The sequence below is a fragment of the Narcine bancroftii genome, chromosome 4 (genome assembly GCF_036971445.1).
Source record: "Narcine bancroftii isolate sNarBan1 chromosome 4, sNarBan1.hap1, whole genome shotgun sequence".
NCBI classification, from domain to species: Eukaryota; Metazoa; Chordata; class Chondrichthyes; order Torpediniformes; family Narcinidae; genus Narcine; species Narcine bancroftii.
This window is the reverse complement of record NC_091472.1, coordinates 123,648,698-123,668,928: the sequence shown is the minus strand read 5'-3', so window position 1 is coordinate 123,668,928 and position 20,231 is coordinate 123,648,698. Positions and strand designations below refer to the sequence as shown.

The 20,231-nt window shown below is 42.6% G+C and overlaps 1 protein-coding gene across 4 annotated transcripts in view; it reads left to right on the top strand.

Annotated features, from left to right (window-relative positions):
* LOC138761090 (unconventional myosin-XVIIIb-like) overlaps positions 1-20,231 on the top strand; it is a 260,108-nt gene that overhangs the window by 51,036 nt on the left and 188,841 nt on the right. For all 4 annotated transcript variants that reach the window (XM_069932681.1, XM_069932680.1, XM_069932679.1 and 1 more), the window contains exons 4-8: positions 4,237-4,303; positions 4,947-5,059; positions 10,675-10,851; positions 15,549-15,750; positions 18,992-19,134. In XM_069932681.1, the coding sequence (XP_069788782.1) occupies positions 4,237-4,303; positions 4,947-5,059; positions 10,675-10,851; positions 15,549-15,750; positions 18,992-19,134 (702 nt within the window). The remainder of the gene's footprint in view (positions 1-4,236; positions 4,304-4,946; positions 5,060-10,674; positions 10,852-15,548; positions 15,751-18,991; positions 19,135-20,231) is intronic.

Here is a 20,231-nt window from a genome sequence, read left to right as displayed (position 1 = left end):
ATGGAGATGTGGGGGGGCTGGTAGTCATGGTGGGGAGCTGGCTGATGGAGAACCTCAGTTTTCTTCAGGCTGACTTCCAGGCCAAACATTTTGGTAGTTTCCGCAAAACAGGATGTCATGTGCTGGAGAGCTGGCTCTGAATGGGCAACTAAAGCGGCATCGTCTGTAAAGAGTAGTTCATGGACAAATTGCTCTTGTGTCTTGGTGTGAGCTTGCAGGCACCTCAGATTGAAGAGACTGCCATCTGTGCGGTACCGGATGTAAACAGCGTCTTCATTGTTGAGGTCTTTCATGGCTTGTTTCAGCATCATGCTGAAGAAGATAGTAAAGAGGGTTGGTGCGAGGACGCAGCCTTGCTTCACGCCGTTGTCAATGGAGAAGGGTTTGGAGAGCTCATTGCTGTATCTGACCCGATCTTGTTGGTTTTCGTGCAGTTGGATAACCATGTTGAGGAACTTGGGGGGGCATCCGAGGCACTCTAGCATTTGCCAAAGCCCTTTCCTGCTCACGGTGTCAAAGGCTTTAGTGAGGTCAACAAAGGTGATGTAGAGTCCTTTGTTTTATTCTCTGCACTTTTCTTGGAGCTGTCTGAGGGCAAAGACCATGTCAGTAGTTCCTCTGTTTGCGCGAAAGCCACACTGTGATTCTGGGAGGACATTTTCGGCAACACTAGGTATTAGTCTATTAAGGAGAATCCTAGCGAAGATTTTGCCTGAAATGGAGAGCAGCGTGATTCCCCTGTAGTTTGAGCAGTCTGATTTCTCGCCTTTGTTTTTGTACAGGGTGATGATGATGGCATCACGAAGGTCCTGAGGCAGCTTTCCTTGGTCCCAGCAGAGCATGAAAAACTCATGCAGTTTGGTATGCAGAGCTTTGCCGCCAGCCTTCCAGACCTCTGGGGGGGGGGATTCCATCCATACCTGCTGCTTTGCCACTTTTCCATTAGGGGGCAGTAATCACCATATGATTGAGTTCAATTTGACATTTTACAAGGAGAAAATAAAATTGGATGTATTGATATTTCGGTGGAGTAAAGGGAATTACAGTGACACAAGAGAAGAACTGGCCAAAATAGATCAGAAGGAGGTGCTAGTAGGGAAGACAGCAGAGCAGCAATGGATGGAGTTTCTGCAAGAAATTAGGAAGGCACAGAATAGATACATATCATGTCAGCTCTTCTACTTCATCAGGAGTTTGTGGAGGTTTGGAATGACTGCAGAAACCCTGGGAAATTTCTACAGAGGTGTGGTGGATAGTGTGCTGACTGGCTGCATCATGGTCTAAGCATAAAGCCCTCCAAAAGATAGTGGACACAGCCCAGGACATCACAAGTAAAATCCTCCCCACTATTGAGTACATCTACAGGGAACATTGCTATCGGAGAGCAGCAGCAATCGTCAAAGACCCTCACCACCCAGCACATGCTTTGTTCTCATTGCTACCATCAGGAAAGAGGTGTAGGTGCCATAAGACTTGTACCACCAGGTTCAGGAATAGCAGCTACCCCTCCACTATCGGACTCCTCAATGACAAACTCAATCAGAGACTCATTTAAGGACTCTTACTTGTGCACTTTATAGATTTTCTTTTGTTCTCTCTGTATTGCACACAGTTTGTTTAGATTGTTATCTGTTTACAGTTCTTTATTTGTTTACATGTTTATATTGTGTATAGTTTATTTTTTTGCACTACCATGCAAATGGTAATTCTACTTCACCCGGAAAAAGGAATGTCAGGGTTGTATGTGATATTATGTATGTACTCTGACAATAAATTTGAGAAAGAAAATATTTGAATGGAAATATATTACCACTGTGACTGACAAGAGAAGTCAAAGTCAACATGAAAGCAAAAGAGAGGGCATACAAGGAAGCAAAAACTAGTGGGAAGATAGAGAATGGGAAGTTTTTATAAACTTACAGAAGGTAACTAAAAAACTCATATGGAGGGAAAAGATGAAGTTTGAAAGTAGTCTTGCAATTAATATCAAAGAGATACAAAAAGCCTCTTCAAATATATAAAGAATAAAAGAGAGGTGAGAGTAGATATAAGACCACTAGAAAATTATGCCAGAGAAATAATAATGGGAGACAAGGAGATAGAAGAAGGCCTAAATGAGTATTTTGCATCAGTTTTCACTGTGGAAACCATCAGCAGTATGCCAGAGGTCAAAGAGTATCAGGGAAGGGAAGTAAGTGCAGTTACTATTTCAAGGGAGAAGGTGCTCAGAAAGCTGAATGGTCTAAGAGTGGATAAGACCAGATGAATTGCACCCTCAGGTCCTGAAAGAAATAATGGTAGAGATTATAAAGGCATTGATAATGATCTTTCAGGAATCAATAAATTCTGGCATAGTCCCGGAGGACTGGAAAATTGCAAATGTCACCTCACTTTTCAAGAAGGGAGGGAGGCAGCAGAAATTAAAGACTGGATAGCTGACATCAGTGGTTGCGAACATGTTAGAATCGATTGTCAAAGATGAGCTTATGGAGTATTTGGAGACACATGACGATAGGCCAAAGCCAGTGTGGTGTCCCTAAGAGAAAATCTTGCTTGACAAACCTATTGGAATTCTTTGAGGAGGTGACTAGCAGTGTGGATAAGGGAGATGCAATGGATGTTGTATATTTAGATTTTCAGAAGGCCTTTGATGAGGTGCTGTACATGAGGCAACTTAACAAGATAAAAGCCCATGGTGTAACAGAAAATAAGCTAGCATGGGTAGAGCATTGGCTGATTGATAGGAAGCAGAGTTGGAATACTCTGATCGGCTGCCAGATGCCAATGGTGCTCCACACGGGTCAGTGTTGGGGCCGCTTCTTTTTATGTTATATGTTAATGATTTTGATAATGGAATAAATGGCTTTGTGGCCAAGTTTGTGGATGATACAAAGGTAGGTGGAGGAGCCGGTAGTATAGAGGAAACATGCAGACTGCAGAAGGATTTAGACAGATTAGGAGAATGGGTAGAGAAATGGCAAATGAAACATAATGTCGGAAAGTGTACAGTCATGCACTTTTGTAGAAAAAATAAACGGGCAGACTATTTTTTAAATGGGGAGAAAACTGAAAATACCCATATGCAAAGGGACCAGGGAGTTCTTGTGCAGGACAGTATAAAGGTAAACTTCAGGTTGAGTTAGTGGTGAAGAAAGCAAAAGCAATACTGGCGTTCATTTCGAGAGGAATAGAATTTCAGAGAAGGGATGTGATGTTGAGGGTTTATAGCACTGGTGAGATCTCAGTTGGAGTATTGAGAGCAGTTTTGAGTTCCTCAATTTAGAAAAGCTAACATTGGAGAATTTTCAAAGGAGGTTCAGTAGGATGATTCTGAACATGAAAGGGATATTATATGAGACATGTTTGACAGCTCTTGGCCTTTATTCATTGTAATTTAGAAGAAAGAGAGGGGATTTCATTGAAACATTTAGAACATTGAAAAGCATGGTCAGAGTAGATCTAGAAAGGTTGTTTCCTATGGTGGGAGAGTCTAAGAGAAGATGGCAGAACTTCAGGATTGAAAGACATCCACTTAGAAAAGAGGAGGAATTTCTTTCACCCAGAGGGTGGTGTATATGTGGAATTTGTTGCCACATGTGGTTGTAGAGACCAGGTCATTGGGTGTATTTAAGACAGAGATTGATGGGTTCTTGATTAGCCAGGGCGTCAAAGGTTATGGGGAGAAGGCTTGGCAGTGGAGCTGAGTGGGAAAATGGATCAGCTCATTATTAAATAATGGGGCAGATGATGGGCTGAATTGCCTATTTCTGCTCCAGTGTCTTATGCTGTTATTTTCCAGCCTGCCAGTCCTGATGTTCCTGTACCCCTTCCTGATGGTAATGGGTCAAAGATACTGCATGGTGGATGGAAAAGGTCCTCTATAATTCTTTGAGCCCTATTTAATCCTGGAGGAAAGGGAGACACCAGTGATCGGAGAGTGGACTGAGCAGAAGAGCAAGTGGTCTGATTTGCATTTTCCCAAGAAGGACCAAAATCTCCAGTTAAATGTCTCTTTGGATTTCTCCTTTGACTTTGGCCCAGTTTTGCTTCACCAAGAAGTTGTAAAAAAATGCTATCAGTCCACAGTCCAATTTTTAAAAAAAATGAAAACTTCCAATTTCATCTTGATTAGGAAGAGTAAAATAATCCAAATTGGGTCACACATCAACTTTCGGAGAATTTCATTGGTCTGCTAGGATTAATATGCATCAATCAAAATCTGTTCTTTACTTTCAGGTACAAAATGATGTTTGGTACGAGACTGACAGAGTCTGGTATGTTGAAAAGGAAGGGTTCACTTTAGGTAATTGCTATGCATTCTTAATCACCTTATTAATTTGCGGAAGTACTGACAACAAGTTCTTGAAGTCATCAGTGGCTGGTTTTGTATTTAATAAGTGGGTTAGTTATTCGTCTTCCTTCCTCTGAGACACTCTGGCTTTCAGTCACTGTAGGTATTGTTCATTGTTTGCTGTTACTACATTGAGGACTTCCTCTGGTCAATAACCCCACCCTCCTCTGCTTCCTTCTCTCGAACCTCCACCACAACACGCAGCATCTGTTCAGTTTCTCCAGCGCATTTCTGTAGTGCACTCAATCCTGAATCTGCAGACATTCTTGTTTAACTCCAAACTCCACCTCTGCCTTTTCATGGTTACTGATCCCAATTTTCCCAGTAAGGGCTATGCTACTTTCTTCTCTTACCATCTTCTCTTTCATGAAGTATCCATTTATCGAGCTTGATCCATCCAATCCTATCCTTGTTTCCACTTGTTTCACACTCTTCCCTCCAGCAACCTGCTCCGACTCTCTCTCTCTCGCAGTTCTTTGACTCCAAAACCTTGCCTCCATTGTACTTGCCAGCATAGTTAGCTTTCCTCAATTGCATGACTTTTCAGGATGATATTTATTTGGCCCTGAAATAACTTGGTTTGTCCTATTATCAGCTACTGTGCTCAAACCAGATGTTGGAACACCTGAGCTTCCAGAGGGACAAGTCCGAATCCGCCTTGAAAGTGACAACCAAATTCTGGACATTGATGAAGAACTCATTCATAAAGTAAGCATTCTACAATATTCACTGAGCTGTTGTGGTCTCCCCTCCATGGGATTGGTTAACTGCTTTACAGAGTAGCTGTACTAAGACCGCAGGAGTGACCCCAAGCTTCCTGTTGCCAGCCAATTGTATTCACTATTGCACACCCACTCTCAGGTTTGTGGCCTTTGGCACTCTTACAACAAGGCTGAACAGAAGCTTGAGGATCAGAACATCACCTGCTACCCGGGCATGCTGACTTCAACTCCCCATGTCAAATTTCTCATCAAAGTTACACACTTCGCCGCAGCGTGGACGCAGATTGGGCTGCGTTCGTTTCGTGAAGAAATAGCTGAAGGATTTATTTATAAATTGGATGTAAAACTACTCTTAAAGAAAACAGTTAACCCAATCCTAAAACATGTACTTCAGACGTGGAAAAGGATAAAACAAGGTACTGGATGGAAGGTGGAAATATCCCCCAAAATGGCTCTGACTCAGAATAATTTAATACCCTTGATTCTGGGAAATAAGATCCTGGACATCTTGTGCCAGAGGGGTATCAGGTGTATTGAGGATTTTTACGAAGGGTTGGGAAAGGGGGGGGGGGGGTGCTTATGTCATTTGAGCAATTGAGAAACAAGTATAATTTGTCCAACAGACATTCTTCTGCTATCTGCAAATGAAATCTTTTTTGAGGGAAAAAAATGACCCTGCCTGAATGTAGTGACATGGAGATTCTAATTCAAAAGGGGAATGTATGTAAATTTATTTCTAAGATGTATTACATATTCCAAATTGAGAGTCTGAAACTGGGCCTACAAAGGTCGAGGGAGAGATGGGAGTTGGACTTGGGTTCAACAATTAATGGAGAATGGTGGCAGGACCTGTGCCTGGACAGTATGATGAGAATTGTCAATGCCATATACAGGATGGTGCAGTGAGATTTCAGAAATGTGTTTTAGTGTGGTGTGGAGGTGGGAACTCTTTTGTCCACTCTACCTGACTGAGCTCAAAGGTGAGACCTTTTTGGGAAGACCTAGGGGATATTCTAAAAAAATTTACGAGTAGTTCTGCTCAGGACCCGAAGCTGTTCCTCTTGTGGATACTGGGGAAGTGCAGTTTAGATGGACTAACTTCCAAATTTTGTTTGTGAAGGTCACGTTGGTGGTAGCCAGGAAGTGTATGGCGGTTTAATGGAAGTCTGATTCCCAGCTAAATACCACACGATGGAATATGGAAATGCAGAGTTGCATTCCCCTGGAGAAAATCACGTACAATCTAAGGAAGAAACGTGACACATTCATTAGAGTGCAGCAACTCTATTTGTAGTACATTGGTTCTCAGACAGATTGATTTCCTCCCTTTTAAATAGGGATAAGGTTAAATAATCCCAGTATGGCCAGAGGTGTGATTATAAAAATAGGACCTGCCCTTTTCTTTTCGGGTTATTAGTTTTCTTTTTCTTTTGAATTTCTTTTCTTTTTAGTGTTTTCTTTGAATGGTGCTGCCATTGTAATTTCTTTTCATTACAGGATTTGATAGGGGTCGTGTGCTCCATGATGAGTGTGATCGAGATAGGATTTGAAATGTATTTGCTATGGTGGGTTGGGGGGGGGGGTGCAAATACATACATATGTACATGAAGGACTTTGTTTATTGGATTTTGTAAGTCTGTGAAAACTAAAATAAAATATTTTAAAAAGTAACAAACTTGCTCAGTCTGATTGGGCCATTTCTAGTGTAAGTGATTTTGGCTCAGTTTTTACTCTCTCTATTAGTACAGCTTTATATACTTCCTGTGATGAGCAATACATAACACAGAAGAAGAAGTGTACTCACCCTCTAACTGCCCACATTAACCCATTTAACCTGATCTCATCCATCACAAATATTCCCTTTGTTCTCTCCACCCCTCCCTCCATCCACTCTGAGATTGAAAACTGCCCTTCTGTTATTCTCTCATTCCTAGATCTGATAAAGAGTTTCTCACCTGAAACATTGACACTGCTACTCTTTCCATAGATGTTATGTATGTCCAACATAGTTGGTTTATATTTCAATTGAGGTATCTCTGCTTTTTTCCTTTCCCTTCTTTCTCCTTCTTTTAGGGTGGAAACAGGCCTTTCAGCCCAACTCATCCATGCTGACCAAGTTGTCTATCCAAGCTATTCCCAAAATGTACTTTTGGACTGGAAGCTGGAGGGAGGGGAAGAATATTGGAGGATTCTAGAGTATTTTTTTACCAAACTTTATCTGTGATGTGACACCATTCTCTGCCAAAGCATTTCAGTTCAACAAATTTCACACAGATGGTCAATCTTTAAATAGTTGCTTCGTTGGCCAGAATAAACTAACCATATAATATCTTAGGACTGATATGCATCTTTGAAAAGCCTTAAATCTCAGCCTAATTCAAACATTAACAAAAGAATTTTGATGCAGAACAATAATTCAGTCCGAATAAAATTATAGTTTCATTATATGTTGTAAGATCAGAAAATCATACAACAGGTAACATGGCCCTTTGACATGCTAACTGCCAAACATCCCTTTCCACTACTCTCCACACTCTTTTAAAATTTTTAGCCTACAACCTGCCACCGCTGCACCCTTCCCCCCAACGCTGCCCATCAAGACTTACCAACATAGTAGGGACAATTCACAGAGTATTAAGGACAATTGAAAATAGGGGCAAAAGGGGAAATTTGTACACACACACACACACACACACACACACACACACACACACACACACACACACACACACACACACACACACACACACACACACACACACACACACACACACACACACACACTTTGTGTTTCTATCTGAAGCATGAGATTCCAGATAGCAATTGAGGACATGCAAAAGGATATAATGTATATATATTTACCAAAGCATATTTTAATTCAGGATTAAGTTATAAAAATTGTATACCCTCAGTTCTCTTGGTTATTAGGTGCCTAAATGACTGGTTAAAATTGATAAAGAACAGAAATATGGGTTTTGATGTTTAAATTAGAGTTAGGGCTGGACATTTGCTGAATTTTTCATCTATGGTGAACGCCCAACATTGGGGGCATTCTGACCTTGAAGAAATCATCGCTGCCTTGTGCAGGTCTGTGCTCCATCTTGTGGAGAATGGAGGGAACTGAAGCAGGATACCATTCCATTCTCCCCCTCCCCCCCCTCTCTCTTTCCCTCTCCCTGTCTCCTTTCCTCCAGCTCCCCACCCTCCCCTTCCCTCTCCATTCAGAGTTATCCTCTCCCCTATCACTTCTTGGCCTTTTTCTTTTCTACCCTCCTACAAGTATCTACCTATGACCTCTTACCTGTTTGCCGGTGCTCACCCCCTGCCCCTTCATCCCTCCTCTCCTCTTCTGCTGCCCCCTCCCTCCACATTTTTATTCTGACACCTGTCTGTTTTTTGATCATACCTTGATGAAGAGTCCAGGCCCAGGCCTGAAAAATTTGTTATTCTTTACTTCCAATAGGTGTTGTGTGATATGCTGAGTTTCTCCAGCACATTTTGTGTTTTGCATTTGAAGCTAGCAACTTTTTAATTTAATTCCATTATCCTCTTGCTTCTTAATTCTCCAATCATGGACATCCACTTCTAGTGATCCGATCCCACTGACTTCAACTGAGTGGAAGAGCCATAGATGTCGGGCTGGACCAACCAAAGCCCATATTTTTCTTCCCAGAGGGCCGTAGAGAAATATTGCATCTCATTTCAGATATGGGAAGTAGGAAGATAATTGTCGGAAGCAAATGTCACAAGGTTGTGCAAGTGCCAGTAGAACACAGGAACCAGCCCTTCAGCCATCATTTCTGCGCTGAACATGATACCATTTTAAACTAATCCTATCTCTTTATGTATAATCTCTAATCCTTCATTCCCTACTCTTCTCATGTCTAACTGTGTTCAAAACATTGCTGTCATGTCTACTTTAACCACCTCCCACAACTCCATTCTCCAGGCACCCACTATCCTCCATGTGAAAAGCTCGCCACGCACATCTCCTTTAAACTACCCCCTTCCCCGCCACATAAACCTATCCCCTCTAGACTGCAGATGCTGTGAATGTAGTGCAATACAAAACTCAAAACGGTCAACCAGTTTACCTATCTCGGCTGCACCATTTCATCAGATGCAAGGATCGACAATGAGATAGACAACAGACTCGCCAAGGCAAATAGCGCCTTTGGAAGACTACACAAAAGAGTCTGGAAAAACAACCAACTGAAAAACCTCACAAAGATAAGCGTATACAGAGCCGTTGTCATACCCACACTCCTGTTCGGCTCCGAATCATGGGTCCTCTACCGGCACCACCTACGGCTCCTAGAACGCTTCCACCAGCGTTGTCTCCGCTCCATCCTCAACATCCATTGGAGCGCTCACACCCCTAACGTCGAGGTACTCGAGATGGCAGAGGTCGACAGCATCGAGTCCACGCTGCTGAAGATTCAGCTGCGCTGGATGGGTCACGTCTCCAGAATGGAGGACCATCGCCTTCCCAAGATCGTATTATATGGCGAGCTCTCCACTGGCCACCGTGACAGAGGTGCACCAAAGAAAAGGTACAAGGACTGCCTAAAGAAATCTCTTGGTGCCTGCCACATTGACCACCGCCAGTGGGCTGATAACGCCTCAAACCGTGCATCTTGGCGCCTCACAGTTTGGCGGGCAGCAGCCTCCTTTGAAGAAGACCGCAGAGCCCACCTCACTGACAAAAGGCAAAGGAGGAAAAACCCAACACCCAACCCCAACCAACCAATTTTCCCTTGCAACCGCTGCAATCGTGTCTGCCTGTCCCGCATCGGACTGGTCAGCCACAAACGAGCCTGCAGCTGACGTGGACTTTTTACCCCCTCCATAAATCTTCGTCCGCGAAGCCAAGCCAAAGAGTGCAATACAGAAAAGTGCTGGAGAAACTTAGCAGGTCAGGCAGCAGCTATAGGCCTATTGAGTTTCTCCAGCACTTTTCTGTGTTGCCCTTTTGTAGTTGACATTTTCATCCTGGGTAAAAGGCTGTGAATATCTACCCCATCCATGCCTCCCATATTTTTATATGGGATGAGTCCTTTAATATGATGGTTACTTTTCCAAGTCAGTGGGAATTGGTAAATACAGGCTCAATTTTGACATTAAAGAAAAATATAGACAGGTATATGGAAGGTGCAGGTCCGAAGCAGAGAAATAGTTTGGCACAGACTAAATGGGCCTTAGGGCCTGTTTCTGTCCTGTAATGTTCTATGGTTGTAAGATTCTAAGTGTAGATGGAATGGAGAAGTTTGCCTGTGATGGTCTGAGCCGTGTTCACAACATTCTGTGGCTTCCTATTGTCTTGGGCAGTGCAGTTTCTGACCCAGAAATGAATATTTTTGATGGGGCATCTGTGTACTTCCAATGGCTCACTTCTCTCCTGCCATCCAATCACTTTTGTTTTCTCCCCCACACCAGTTTTCCTTTACATCTTGTAACCCCAACCATTCCTTGTTCCAGTGCAAGGCCGTTGATCTGAAGAGTCAACACTGTTTTGACTTTCATGGATATTGCCTGTGTTGCTGAACATTCCCAGAGTTTACTGCTTGTGTTTGGCAATATTCCTTGCCGTCTCTTCCCCAGGTGAACCCATCTGAGCAGAACAACACAGAGGACCTGGCGCAGCTCACCCACCTGAACGAGTCCAGTGTTGTCCATGTGCTGCAGCATCGCTTTGGGTCCCAGCTAGTCCACACCAAGGCAGGGACAGCCCTTCTCATCATCAAGCCCTCAGCACCCATCGCCAACTACTCAGGAAAGGTAAATAAACCCCATCTTCAGCCAGGAGGCGAGGGGGTGTGGGTGGGGCAATCCTTGGGAAAACTTGCTGGAAAATGAGCGATGTTGTCTGGACAGCAGAACAAAGAGTGGATACAAAATAATTCAGAGCAATGCATTAAAAAAAAAACCCCAATAGGCACATGGATAATGAGATCTTGTGAAGTCACTATAACTTGGGGTGGCATGGTTTACGAGGCGGTTAGCGCAATGCTATTACAGCACCAGCGACCGGGTTGACTGTAAGGAGTTTGTACGTTCTCCCTGTGCCTGCGTGGGTTTCCTCCAGTTGCTCCAGTTTCCTCCCACCTTTTAAAAATGTACGGTATTTGTAGGTGCAGGCTCATGGGCTGGAAGGACATGTTAATATGCTGCATGCCTAAAACTTTAAAATAACACAGATCTGAGGAAATTCATGCAATTGGTCTAACAGTGGAATGTGGTGTTTCACTGCATTGGCTGCCTGTATTAGAATATGAGAACACTGCGGCCTATTGTAAACCTCAACAGGAAGTATATTTCTCAATCTTGGGTGGCTATAAGCCACTTGTCCCTCTAAGAAGTTGAACGCTGACCGCTCCGGGGTCGTGTAACTATAAGGGTATCACAGAAGAGAGCATCTAAGGATTGACTATTGGCTAGAATCCTGAGCTTTCATTAAGGGAGATCAAGGCCCTATAGTACCTCCCAGTGCACTGCAGAGTGTCAGGCTAAGGAGAAGATACAATGGTAGGCAATTCAGCCCTTTGATCTGTTGCCCCATTCAATGAGATCATAGCTGATACTGCACTTCTTCCATTCTCCTGCCCAATTGCCACAGTGCATAGAATCCCAGCCTTGAACATAGTCAATGAATAAGCAACCAGACAGCTCTGTGGTTGAAGGTTCTAAAGGTATCCAAGAACCATTCCATCAGTAAGGATCATGTGTTAAAGACCTGAGAGTGAGACTGAACCCATGACCTTTTATACAGGAGCAGAACTGTTTTGTTGGTGTACCTTGTGAACCTGTGTGATTGCAGCAAGTTTCAGTTCATCTGTACATTATACTTGTTATAATGATAGTGATCATGGTTGCAATGCAACTAGCAATGCCTTAAGGATTATGACTGTTTGATTATACCTGGCTGCCAGCAGGGGCTGACACATTAAGTAAGATCTGTAATGGAGGCTTGCAGCCTCATGCCATGCCTCATGGGCTGTTTACATCAATTAAAGAAACTGCACACAGAGGAACCAGTTCTGAGGTTTTATGACCCAACGAGACCCATCAAGATATCAACAGATGCATCATATAGTGGGCACGGTGCAGTTTTTCTTCAAAAATATGATGACTGGCAGCCCATTGCATATGCATCATGCTCAATGACAGACGCGGAGGCGTAATATGTTCAAATTGAAAAGGAACTGTTCAGCATCACATACACCTGTGTCAGGACAAGCAATCAGTGTAGAAAGTAACCATAAGCCTTTGATTGCATTATTCCAAAAGCCATTAAATGAACTTCCACTTAGAATACAAAGAATGATGATTAGGCTGCAATGCTATACACTGAATGTACACTCCAGGTAAACAGACACATTGTCTAGAGCTGTTGACACGAGAAAGCCCGCAAACATGAAAATGGATGAAGATGTGAACCCCTTCGTGGACATGATCACAAGTGCACTGCCCATATCAGATGCAAAATTGGAGCTCATAAAGTCAGAGACAAACAAAAATGAAACACTGAGACAACTGAGAAAAAACATCTTAGATGGATGGCCCAACATGAAGCAGGACTGCTCACCTGACATTGCAGAGTACTGGAACTGTAGGGTGGAACTATCAGTGGTTGAAGACATCATCTACAAAGGAAGAAAAATCCTTATCCCAAAGACTCTGCGAAAAAAGATGCTAAAAAGGATCCATGGAGGACATCTCAGAATTGAAAAGTGTAAGAAAAGAGCACGAGAGGTGATGTACTGGCCAAGAATCAACAGTGATTTAACAAATAAAGTGTCAAACTGTACAATATGCTGGAAATATCAAGCAAGAGATCCTGTAGAACCACTAAAGCCACACCCAGCACCATACAGACCTTACCAGAAGGTAGGCGCTGACCTATTTGAATGTCAAGGGAAGGACTATCTTGTAGTCACAGACTATTACTCCCTGCATCCAGAGGTGTGTAAACTGAACACCACCACTGCAGATGCTGTAATAACAGGTATGAAAGCCATATTCTCCAGACATGGCGTGGCAAGCAAGATCTTAACAAGACAATAACCCCAGTTTTGCAATTCAAAGTTTCGACAGTTTCCCAAAGGGTGGGTCTTCGTACACACCAAGTCAAGTCCTTATTTTCCACAGTCCAATCGTCTAGTGGAAAATCAGTACAGATAGTGAAAAGACTGATGAACAAGGCAAAAGACAGTGGGACGGACTTCTACCAGAGCATGCTAGTATACTGCACAATCCTGCTTGAGTGTGGTACGTCACCAGCATAACTCCTTATGGGACATAGACTAAGATCAAACCTACCCATTCAGGAGAACCTCCTAAAAACAAAAGAGGGGGAGAAAATGAGGAAAACCAAAGAACAACAGAAAGAAAAGCAAAAGTATTACTTTGACAGAGGAACAAAAAAAAAACCTACCGGAACTCGACACTGGTGACTAAATAAGGAAAAAAGACAAAACAAACTTATGGACTCAGAAGGGATCTGTCCTTAGTGAAGTCCAGCCAAGATCACACACCATTCAGACAGATGAAGGTGCTGTTCTGCGAAGAAATCATCGAGATCTTCTTATGGGACCAGCCACAGTAGATGGAAAGAAGGATACTGTTGAACAACCTGAATACACATCTGAGAAGACATCACCTGAGGCAACAATTCAGATTCAAGGACAATCAATCAAGAGATTGTCAAAACATGTGAATCCTCCTAAGAGATTTAATGAGCAAATTTAAAGACTCCTGTTATGGAATGAAGAAGTGCTATCTTATTTACTCTTCAAGGTTTAGTGTATGTAAATCTGAACACTCAAAACAAGTTTAAAAAAATATTAACAATCTTGATAATAATGAAAATACAAGTTCCTGGTGTTAAAGTTAAAATTGCAGAGTTATACAAAGGAAACATATTGGTTAAAAGTGAGCTACTTTGGTTTTAAGAAAGGGAGGTGTAATGATAGTGATCATGGTTGCAATGAAACTAGCAATGCCTTAAGGATTAGATCTCCTGTTTGATTATACCTGTCTACCAGCAGGGGGCTGACACAGTAAATGAGATCTGTAATGGAGGCTTGCAGCCTCATGGCATGCCTCATGGGCTGTTTACATCAACTTTAAAGTAAATAACCTTTTCCTTTATCCATGTGTTGTCTAAGAACTCACACAAGATGAAACATGTGTCAGACAATACTCATACAACTAACAACAAAGGAAAGGACATTGTGGGAACATTTGACACATTATGTGATTATCACTTCTGAAGTTCATTCCTCTGAGGTCAGTGGAACTCTATGCACTATGGTTCTCTATCAGAAATGGAGTCAGCTCCCTGGCCTATGAGTTGGTCTTGAAACATAGAACACAGAACATTGCAGCATTGTACAGGCCCTTCAGCCTATAATGTTGTGCTAACCTATATAAATGACAGTCTGACCTTTCCTATCTCACACCTATAACCCTCTATTTTTCTTACATCTATGTACTATCTAAGTCTCTTTTGAATGACCCTATTGTACCAACCAACATCACCATCCCCGGCAATCCATTCCAGGTACTGTTACAGAGTTCTGTGTTGTGTATTGGCCTATGTAATGTGTGGTTTTGTGTTGGAAGGTGACAGTTTGCCTTTGAGATCCAAGGTGAAGGTGGACTGCTGAGTGAGTGAGAGATGGACTGGGCATGTGCAAATTTCTGGACTTGGAAGACAAACCACCACTGGGTGTGCTGTGGAGTGGAAGGAGGTCCAAGCAGAGTCATTGTCTGGGAGGTAGTTTGGAATGTTGGGCATTTTAAAAGGGATGAACATTCTGAAGGCAGCCAGAAGGATCCGGACCAAACCATTCTTTCTTCTTTCCTCTTTCTCTCTGCAAGCAACACAAGAAGACAACTTCAAATTTTGTGCTCTTTCTCTCTAAAAGATCTTTTGGCTTCAGTTTACCAAACAAATTGAATTTTATTTACGATCTTTACTTCGATTGTTATCGAAATTTTGTGAGTCTTATGTGTTTTGTGTCTAAGTTTTTTTCTGTGGGCTGGTGGGAAATATAACTTAGACTTTGATTACATATGTTATATTTAGGCTGGGGAATTTATTTGTTTTACACTGTTATAGAAATTTGTATATTGACCAGTGGGCTTTGTTATAAAAGGGAGGATTTTGAATTAAAGTTTGAAGGTGAAATTTTGTTAATAAAGTAATTGTTCATCTTTACCCCTGTGTGATATGCCTTCTTTGTGGTTGCTGGTTTTATCTTGTAACAGCACTCATTATTCTCTGTGTAACAAACTTACCTCTTACATCTCCCCTAAACTTTCCTCCACTCACTGTAAACCAATGTCTTCTCATACTTGCACCTGGGTTTGGTACTGCTTTGTTTGTTCTGCCAGGTTTTTGCTGTCGGGTTGTTTGGGCTCCATTTTAAGGAGGGTCAACCATCAATCTTTCCCTTTTCCTGTGTGCTCAGTTGTTCAGGAGTAAGGGGACAGAGGGACTACCCCCCCATGTGTTTGGGGTGGCACAGAGAGCCTACTGGAACATGTTGCACCACCGGAAAGACCAGAGCATCATCCCCCTGGGGTGGAGTGGTGCGGGGAAAACAACGAGTTGCCAGAATACCCTCGAGTACCTTGTTGGAGTAGCTGGCAGTGGGAGCACAGCTGTAACAGGTGAGAACAGACTTCCTTATCCCTCAGCATACAGAAGACTCCGATCCCGCATTATAATGTTTACACTGAGTAACTTCTGTTGCACATTGGTCTTTGCCCCTTGGTGACATTAGGGATAACATTATACCTCGTGCAAAGATGATATTGTAGATTTTTGTGTCAGTTGTTCAAACTGCCATTGAAGGAAAACGACAGTAGTCTGTTATCTGATTGTTTGAAAATCCTGATGATTCAGCATTTGGTTTTCTGGGGTCTGTTTTCTGTGCTTTGTTTGAACTTGATGGAGTCATGATTCCCTTTGAATTCTCCAGTTCCTTGGGCAGCACAGTTTGTGTAGTGGTCAGTGCAACGCTATTTCAGTGCCGTTGACCCAGATTAAAATTCAATTCTGTCTGTACCTTCTTCCTGTGACCTCTGTTGATTTTCCTCAGGTGCTCCAGTTTCCTCCCACCCTCCAAACCGTATGGAGTTGGTAGGTTAATTGGGTGGTACCGGTTTCATGGGCTGGAAGGACCTTCAACTGTGCTAGGAATAAAACATGAAAGTCACAGACACCGTGATTGAAGTAAAAACACAGTGGTGGAGAAAAGCAGCAAGTTAAATTGTGTACTTGATATAGCAAAGATACAGATACATAACCAATGTTTCAGGCTTGAGCCCTTCATCAATATATATAATATATTTTGATATAAAATATTATGGCGTGTAATATCTAAAAAAATGTGGAGTAAAATTATGTTGGGATACCAAAGTATTATAGCCACGAGTCTGGAAAATCTATTAATGTGGCACCACCAGTCATGTAATGTTGCTGAATTTCTGGACCAGTTACAGAGCTGATCAGTCAGTCAAATGTCTACCCAACGAGTTCCTTGCCAGGGATTTGGTGCCCCCTGTGTCTGACTTTCCTTGAATCTTCCCTGAATCTTGTCCGCAACCCTCATAGCCTGTTACGGGAACTGCTCTGCCCATGACCACAAGAAAGTGCAGAGAGTGGTAAAAATGCATGCATGGGCCATTATACAAACCAAACTCCGTTCCATTCACATTGTCTATACCTCACTCTCTCAGAGGAGCTGTGAAATTACTAAGGAACCTATCCTGTCCTCGGTCACACTCACTTCACCCCCTCCCCGCTCTCATCAGGCGGGAGATACCATGAACTTGAAAGCACCACCTTCCAGATTCTCTCACCTGTGTCCACCTATTACATCTTACCTGTAAGCCTGTGCTCAACCCCCTTCCCCATCCTCCCTCTCCTCCTAACTTTCTATTCAGCCTGCTTTTGACATTCCTGAAGAAGGACTCAGGCCAGCATGTCGACTGCCTTTTACTCCCTATGATTGCTGCGTGACCTGCTGAGTTTCTCCAGCACATTTGTTTACCTCCAGATGCAAGGACAATGTCTATCCTGCTGTTATCAGACCCATGAATGCATCTCACACTGGCAAATGATGATGCTTTTGCTCTTTATCCTGCACTGTTATTTTTAATTATTTTTCTCTAAATGTGCCCTATTTATCTGTAACACTGCTCCCCATGCAGTTGTCTTATTTATTTGTGTATTTGTTATGATTTGCACCACCTGATGTATGAATTGATTTGCCTGTTAGCATCCACCATGAAGCTTCGCAAGTACATATAATTATGAGAGAATCGATTCATTAATCCTCAGTTGCATCTTGCCCACCTGATGGTAGTTAGCAGAAATTGCCCACAGTCATCTGACCTATTTCCCTGAAACAGGGTGTACCCATGTTTTCCAGCACCCTTTGCTCACTTCTGTAATGGGCAGGCAGGCCTAATTAAGGTCAGTCCTAATTAAGGTCAGACTAAAACGCGTCCCACTGCGAGACAGAAAGGAATTGGAAAAGGCGTAATGATCATTTTCTTCCTTTTGAATTTCACTGCCAAGGACACAAACCTTTCAGAATGGTGGATCGGCAACAGGCCTGAGGTCTGAACCCTCTCTCATTCTCAGCACTTGTAGCACACTTACCCTGCCACTGTCTATGTGGAGTTCGCCTGTTCTTTCTTGTGACTCCATGGTCATTCTCAGCTACTACGGTTTGCTCCCACTTCACAAACTTGTGCTACTGTAAATTACCACTGAATGTAGGTTCATGGATAAATTATTTATTACTGAATATTTATTTGCAAAGTCAGTTTGTTTACATTTTCTTACTTTTGTTTATATCTCTTTCTTCTTGAGTACAGTTTACAGTTACAGATATGAGAAATTCTGCCTCTCCTACAGGAAAATAGAATCTCAGGGTTGTATGTGATGTTTTGGATGTTCTTTGATAATAAATTTGAACTTTGAAAGAAATGTTGTTGGGGCAGCATGTGTGAAAAAAATCTTACAGGGGTACAGGTAAAGAAAGGGCTAGGAGATGAGAAAGGCAGGATTGGTCTCTTGAGAGCCAGCATAAACCTAATGGGTTGAGTGGTCTTCCTAACCCACTTTTGGGGAGTGAGAAGGAACTAGTTTTAATTTGGAGAGGGATAGAATATAAAAGCAGGGATGTAATGTTGAAGCTTTATAAGGCTTTGGTCAGATCACACGGAATATTGTGAGCAGTTTTGGGCTCCTTATCTAAGGAAGGATGTGTTAGCATTGGAGACAGTTCAGAGGAGGTTTGCTAGAACAATTCCCGGAATGAAAGGATTAACAAATTAGAAACATTTGATAGCTCTGTGATTGTACTTGCTGGAGTTCAGAAGGATAAGGGGAAATTTCATTGAAATCTATCAAATTCTAAAAGGCCTGGATAGAGTTGATGTGGAGAGGATATTTCCAGCCTTAGAATACAAATTTATCCTCTTAGAACAGAGTTGATGAGGAATTTATTTACCTGAGGATGGTGAATCTGTGGAATTCATTGCTAAGGATGGCTGTGGAGGCCAAGTCATTGGGGAGATTTAAGAAGGAGGTAGGTAAGTTGAAAAGAATTGTAAATCAACCATGATGGAATGGTGGAGCAGACTCGATGGCCCAAAATGGCCTAATTACACTAATGGAATGGGAGCCTAGAGGGAACCCATGTGGTCACACGGAGAATATATTAATTCCTCAGGGACTGAACCTGGGTCACTGGGGCTGAGGCAATGGATTAACCCTACTGTGTTTTGCACACTTCAAAGCTCGAGGACTTTAGTTAAAAGAAAAAGCCAATAGGTTCAAAAGAAAAATGCAGTTGAAAAGGGACTAAAGCCAGATTTTTTTCCTATTATGATGCAGTGGAGAAAATTCAGGCGATGTTCACCATTCTCCGGGCTTTTGGCACCATTTCCACACTGCAGAATAACCAGGCCACCCGATTCTCAATGGTGGCATCGCTGGACTTCGATCATTCTGGGCGAGTGTCAGCAGCTCATCTCCAGGTATGCCAATTCTCCAGGGTTGAGGTGCCACACCTCCAGAGGGGTTATACATATGCTCTTCTGATGGGACACCATGTTCATGGGATCATGACTTGATCTTGAAAAATTTCATCTGTGTTTTCAAACCCCCTCTGAACCTTTGATCCTGAAAATCTCTGAGATTTCCTTCAGCAGTGAAGCCTCACTGTAAAACCCTGAGTTGCCCAATTGTTTCCACTCCTTTTGGAAATGATGTGCATCCTTAGCGTAGCAGCTAGCACAAAGCAATAACTACACTAACCACCCCGGTTCGAATCCAGTGCTGTCTTTAAGGAGTTTGTACATTCTCCCCAAAACCACATGGATTTCCTCCGGATGATCCTGGTTCAATTACATTTTTAAAAATTTAGACATACAACATGGCAACCGACCATTTTGGCCCATGAGTCCATGCTGCCCAACATAACCCCACCCCCCCCCCATTAATCTATACCCTTGGTTTGTTTTTGAATGGTGTGATTAACCTGAGCACTTGGAAAAAACCCACGCATATATGGGAAGAACATACAAACTCCTTACAGACTGTGCTGGATTCAAATACTGGTACTGTAAAGGCGTTGTGCTAACTGCTACGTCAACTGTGCTAACCTATGTTCTCCCATGTTCCATAGATGGTCACATGGGTGTATTTGGGTGGCATGGGCTTGTGGACTGTATCAGTTATCTAGAAATAAAATGAAGACAAACTGTTTAGAAATAACTGAGAGTTGTAAAGAAAATAGCTAAAGTAATTAGTCATGTACCTATTCCCAGGGTAGGGGAGTTGACAACTAGATGGGGAAAGACTTAAAGGGAACCAAAGAGGGCAACGTTTTCATACAGAGGCAGAGGGTGTGTGGAATGAGCTGTCAGAGGAAGTGGTAGAGGTTAGGACAATTACAATGTTTAAAAGACGTTAGATAGATGTGTGGATAGGAAAGGTTTAGAGGGATATGAGACCAGCTCAGGGAGACAACTTGGATAACTGGGCTGAAAGACCCGAAGAGTATGATTATGAAAATGCCCAAAATATTAACCAAACGCACTTAACATGTTCTATAGAAGACAGGACCATGAAT